The following is a 6,447-nucleotide window of genomic DNA, read 5'->3' on the forward strand; positions in this document are numbered from 1 at the left end:
TATATACGACGAGCTTCTTTCAGTGTCCGTCTACCAAATCCAATCATAAGACTTTGGTTGGCTCGAGGCTATGGTAGAAGACACCTGCCCAAGTTTCCACGCAGTGGGGACTGAACCCGGAATCATCTGGTTGGGAATCAATCTTCTGTCTACACACCCATATATTGTTGAAAGTTTAATGCGTATCGTTTCACTAATATTTCACAATGAAACATCATCGTCAAATTTCCATAGTTTAAATAAATTTACTAAATTTTAGACGAAATAATTCAGATATTTTACTGTCCATTTATTGTAAAACAATATTTTATACGATATATATATTTAATTTCATTGATCTAATTGCAAATATTAATTTCATTTTATTTCTTCTTTGTCTCAGTAAAAGTTAGACTTACTTCTGATGCTAGGGTTGAAGTCCAACACGATGGAAATTGGGGACGTATCAAAGGAAGTGCCACTAGAGCAGAGTGCTCGGTCATCTGTAGAATGTTAGGAAAGGCGTAAGTAATAGCTCATCTTCTGTAATTAAGGTATTACAATTCAAGAGAAGTAAGATCTTTTCTCAAGTTGCTGCTATCTAAAGACAATTTGAAACAAACAACGCTCAAAAAAATTATTTATTTCTTATATAGAATAATTTCTTGATAAAATAAATAGATTCAATATGAAATATCAATATTTCTCTCTCCACTTCCGAACCTCCATAATTATATGTAACCATAATAGATGATTTGATGTATTAACTTCTCCTGTGTGACTGGTAACATTAATAAGTATTGCTACGTGGTTAAAATGCTCGCTTTACATGTGTGTGTATGTGTGTGTGTGCGTGTGTGTGTATGTGTGTGCTTGTGCGTGTGTGTGTGTGTGTGTGTGTGTGTGTGTGTGTGCGTTTGTGTATTTGTGTACTTTTGTTTGTTCACCACTACTTCTTGACAACCGGTTTCGATTTGCATACGTCTCCGTAACCGAGCGGTTGAGCAAAAAGACCGATAGAATTAGTACACGACTTAAAGATATATACGCTAGTCGATTTCTTCGACTAAATCCTTGAAAGTGGTGCATCGGCATGGTCGCAGTTTAATGATTGAAACTTGTAAAGGATAGAAGATATATTTGCCCAGAACATTGACAAATGCATTAAGAATTCGAAATCAACCTCGTAGCATTCTAAACAATGACTTATACTTTTCGGCACAATAGCAACGCTGATTGTACCAAAAGCTTTCATTAAAGATACCACTTAGTACTTTACAATCAATAAGCAGTAGGGTCGTGCACTGCACACAAGTTCACCGAAGCATCAAACCAATCTACAAATATTTTATTGTCTTTAGACGACCTGAAATTGCCAGCATTTGGTTTGTCATTTTTATATACTTTTCTAAATGTATAATTATTTAGTTTTATGGGTCACAAGGATAACCTTTGTAAGAAAGAGTATTTAATCCCCCATCTTTCACGTAGTTAAGACTGAGGTTTCTTCCCCTATGTTTCCGAGCCATTGAAAAAAGACCATGAGTGTTTCTTTTCCTCCTCTAATTAAGTTATCAAAAAGTGCCATGAATACACAGCGGTATATTATCGGGTCTCTTAAGTTACAAAAGATGATATATACCAAACATCACAGAGAATTCTATCTTTTTTGGCATCTCACCAAAACTTCCTGAATCTGCAATGCAAACTCTAGTTAATTTTGAATGGACTGTTTTAAACTAGTATCTTCATGTTTACATTTAGATGGATGTGAGATGAATATGGATTTTAGTGTCTTATATAGGAACCAATGAACTGTTAAAGGTAGAATAGTGAATGCGAACGACCTAGGTATTAGATTGTTGCACACACAATCACAAGATTGCGGTTTCAAGTCCCGAACCGGACGGTGAGTTGTGTTCTTTTAGAAAAATACTTTATTTAACGTTGCTTCAGTCGACTGAACTCAAAATGAGTGACTTTGCAACGGAGTGGTCTGTTATTCAGGAGGAAAGCTGTGACCTTGGTGACATCAAGAAAATCAGATAACCGCCCTAGGAATCGAAACAGTAATGTCCAAGGATTCATAATGATAATAGAGGTAGAATGTCGTCTGACATCCCTTAAGCCAAGATGTTTGCATATTAAGAGCTCAAATATTTCGTTTTTCTTCTTTAGTAATCAACAATTTCTGATATTAATGCATTTTACACATGTTTATCCCACAGGTGTTCCTACTATTCTTCTTATGGCAGTTCTGGGAAGCGATTAGCAATAAATTCAATGAAGTGCCATGGAAACGAATCTGTTTTAACGGAGTGTAATATACAATGGACCAATGTCATATCCACCAATAATGAATTCGAGGTCACATGTTCCGAAGGTATTTCCTAATAACTTTTAAAGGGGATTGTGAATGGCGGCAGAATAAGTAGGGACACAGGCAAAATTCATTGTGGTTCGAAGGTTTTATACTATGTAATTTTTATCTCTGAAAATCCTACTTTCAAAGTCCACTGGGGTTAATTCCGTTTTTCATTCTTTCGAGACCATTTAACCTCAAGAACTGGTGATGGAATAAGCAGAGAGGTGGACAAAATTGGTTGTGGATTGAAAGCTTTACAGTAAGAAGTTTCGCCTTTGCAAAGTTCCCTGTTCGAATTCTGCCGGGATCAGTTTAATATTTCTTTTTTTTTTCAAGCGCCATAAAATGAGTCTCAATGAAACACCAGGGGTGCTGCTATCAAATAGTCACGCTCCTAAAAAGGAGCTGCCTTGTGGCCAGATTGTATTGTTAGAATCGTTACAGCAGTGGGTTAAATGGTATTCCGGTATTTATTCACGCTTCTTTACATTCTGATTTGAAATTCCACTGAATTTACCGCTCATCTCACCGAGTTGAATAACATCAAATAGAGTCGATATAATCGCCTGTCTCTACCTTCCAGATTACTGAACTTGTCCTATAGAAAAAAAAAAACATTAAGATGTTTCTACTATAGACACAATGCCTGAAAGTTAGGAGAGAGAGATATTCGGTTATGTCGATCTCAGTGCTCAACTGGTACTTAGTTTATCAACCCTGAAATGGATGAAAGAGAAAGTCGGTCTCGGCAACATTTGAACTCAAATCGTAAAACTGGAAGCATTTTGTCCAGCATGGTAATTATTCTGCCAGTTCGCTGCATTAAAAAAGCATTGTAATAATAAAACTAGAATCGTCGAATATAGGAAAATACAGAATATCTAAAGTACTTAGATTTATCCTTCTGTTTTGACATTTTATTTTAGCGTGTAGAGTTGGGTAAACAAGTATTGGTTAAATACCAAAACTACTCGTAATTCATTCGGCTCTATTAAGGGTGAGGCATTTCTAAACTTTTAGGCATTTCGCGAATTTTCAAATTAAACATTTTAAATTTTTGAATTCGGCACAGAACCAAAAATGGTAGGAAATAGCAGAGTCGATTGAATCTATTTTGGTGCTTGGCTGCAATTCAAATGTATAGACTTTAAGTCTATACATTAAGTTTTGAATTTAGGGTATAATATGAATCCATACGTTTTGAATTTAGGGTATAATATGAATCTAATAACTGAAAAAAATCTAATAGGAGATATTTTATCTAACGTGAAGCACTAGCGTGAAAACCAAACGTGAAACACTAACGCAAAGCAATACCTGATGTAAGTTTCCTAGAAGGTGAAATGTTTTTCGAACGTGAAACACGTTAAATACCAGCGTAAAATGTTGACGTGATACGCTAACGTGGAACATTGATACCGGCAAAAGTTACCTCGTAGGTAAGATTTTATCAAACGTGAAACACTAACGTCAAAAAATGATTAGTGAAGGTTTTCTGATGGCTGAGAATTTACCTAACACAGATGAAGGCGCATAGCTTAGTGGTTAGTGTATTCGGCTCACGAACGTAAAGTCGTGAGTTCAATTACCAGTGACGCATTGTGTACTAGAGCAAGACACTTTATTTCCTGTTGCTCCAGTCAACTCAGCTGTCAAAAATGAGTAGTATTTGCTTTCGAAAGGGCCAACCATGTCACATTCTTTATCCCGCTGACTCTCCCTGAGAACTACATAAAGGGTACACGTGTCTGTGTAGTGATCAGCCACTTGCACGTGAATTTCACGTGCAGGTTGTTCCATTGATCGGATTAACTAGAACCCTGGTCGTAACCGACTGAGTGCGAGTTATCTAATACGAAACACTAATGTGAAACAAATACAATGTGTTTACGAAAGTCACTCACAAGGTATTAGTAGAAGACGCATGTTGAAGCTGCCACTCAGTGTAATTGAACCTGAAACCACGTGCCTGCAAAATGAGCTTCTTAACTCCACGGCAATGCCTGCGCGTATATGTTAATTTTTTTTATAATGTATTCTTATATTTTGATAATATATATTATATATTTTGGGTTTCAAACTTCAAGTAAAAACAATTCCCTTGCGTAACTTTCTTTTCTGCTTTAGACCATGTTCGCTTTCGCAATGCTGGTAAACATCATGGCGTTGTTGAAATCTTCCATGATAATAAATGGGGTGGAATTTGTGGTAAATCTTGGACACGGAACGATGCTATTGTCGCTTGCCGATCAATGGGATATTTGTAAGTTTTGTTATTTGAATTGTTTTTATTTGGTTGCTTCGTTTTATTTATTTTATTTTTTTCAATTCTCTAAGCCACATTATATATTAATCCTAACATTGCTACGTTTTTCAAATTTATTATTACCATCATTGTAACTTCTCCCATATAAAGTCATATGAATTTCTAATTCATCTTTAGTTTTAAATAACACAATGAAATGGTGCATAAAATCGGTATTCAATCTGGAGCTTATTTTTAAAATACCAACTCACTTTTTCATTCTACTCCGACGAAGGGCCACTTTGCAAGAAATATTGAATTAAGAATAACTTATCTCACGAGACACTAGCATATTTCGTTTGCAGATGTTACATACCATTCGCTAAGCAAGGGCATAACATGGCTTGCGTATACTTCCAGTAGAGGAATTAGAATTTGGTGCATCTAAATCTAAGATGAGATTATCACCCATTCTCATGAGTTGTGACAAAATGGAACAAAGACCAAGATCTATGGTTGGAATTCTTGCTTGAGTGCAATAAATGATATGATATGATATGATATGATATATATATATATATATATATATATATATATATATATATATATATGGGAGAATATACAAATAATAACAACAGACGAGGACAGGTGGTGTAAATAACAAAAGGATATATTAGTATGACGCTCGGGAATACGGAAAGTCTTTGACGTTTCGAGCTACGCTCTTCAACAGAAAGAATACGGAGACAAGGAGAAAAACACGGAGAAAAAAAATTATATATATATATATAAATTATATATATATATATAAGGTGCATTCAAGTTCTTAGACACTTTTAATTAATTTCAAATTAGCAGCACTTAACTTCAATGCATCTGTTGTAGTGCTCCACTCATTTCGTAAAGTTCCCATGAAAATCTTTCAAAATGAAAGTGTTCAAGACACTTTTCACAGCCTCCTTCATCTTCTTCAACTTAGAGAACAATCAAAAGTCACAGGGAACAAGGTTTGCAGTGTATGGAGGGTGAAGGACAATTTTGATGCCCACCACTGTCAATTAGTTGGTCACCAGGATAGACATTTTAGCTGGTACATTGTTCTGGTGCAGGTGTTCTGATCTTTTGAGACGAAATCTCTTTTTAACCTTCCTCAAAACATCCACAAAGTACTCTTTGTTGATTATCTGGTGAGAAAAAACCCAGTGAAGGTAGATGATGTCCTTGCTGTCGAGAAAAGAAGATCATCATAAGCGTTCCGATGGACTTGCCTTGTCAGACCTCTCGTACCAGCAAAACAATAGTTGCTCGTTTCATACAAATTAATCCATAAGCATTCTGGCACATTTCATAAGTTTCTGTAGTATTTTGCCCTGATTCGCTCAAAAGTTTATTGCATAGTAAGATAACAAAATCTTTCCATGTCCCAGCTGCATTCTGCAAACTAGTTAGCTGTGACAAACAGTGTTTAGTAGGGTTTGTTCAAAGTGCTGTTACAGTTGTGTCCTTCAATCTGAAATAACAAAAATTGGTAGGCCAGCTTATTAAGAGTATATTAATGATATATTAAAATTACAATAATCTAGGGCAGTTATAACTACCTCAGCAAAAGAAATATCAGTACTTCTGAAATGCTCCTTATATGCATATATACAGAGACAAACAGTTAGACGGAAAGAAACTGATACAGTTCACGATTATAAAATAAGAACGAAATTCAGATTTAGTAAACTTAAATGATAGGGAAAGATAGAGTGCGTTGCGCATTTGTATAAGCGGGAAGAATTATTAAAAATACTTTGATTTGAACGAAACAAAATTTATCGTTTTGAAATTTGTTTTAATGAGGCCTATGACATAT

The 6,447-nt window shown here is 35.3% G+C and overlaps 1 protein-coding gene across 1 annotated transcript in view; it reads left to right on the forward strand.

The window, feature by feature from the left end:
- LOC106883855 (scavenger receptor cysteine-rich type 1 protein M130) overlaps nt 1–6,447 on the forward strand; it is a 105,302-nt gene that overhangs the window by 71,866 nt on the left and 26,989 nt on the right. The window contains exons 18-20 of the mRNA XM_014934994.2: nt 383–503; nt 2,208–2,362; nt 4,472–4,607. Coding sequence (XP_014790480.2) covers nt 383–503; nt 2,208–2,362; nt 4,472–4,607 — 412 coding nt within the window. The remainder of the gene's footprint in view (nt 1–382; nt 504–2,207; nt 2,363–4,471; nt 4,608–6,447) is intronic.

The sequence above is a fragment of the Octopus bimaculoides genome, chromosome 5 (assembly GCF_001194135.2).
Source record: "Octopus bimaculoides isolate UCB-OBI-ISO-001 chromosome 5, ASM119413v2, whole genome shotgun sequence".
NCBI lineage: Eukaryota > Metazoa > Mollusca > Cephalopoda > Octopoda > Octopodidae > Octopus > Octopus bimaculoides.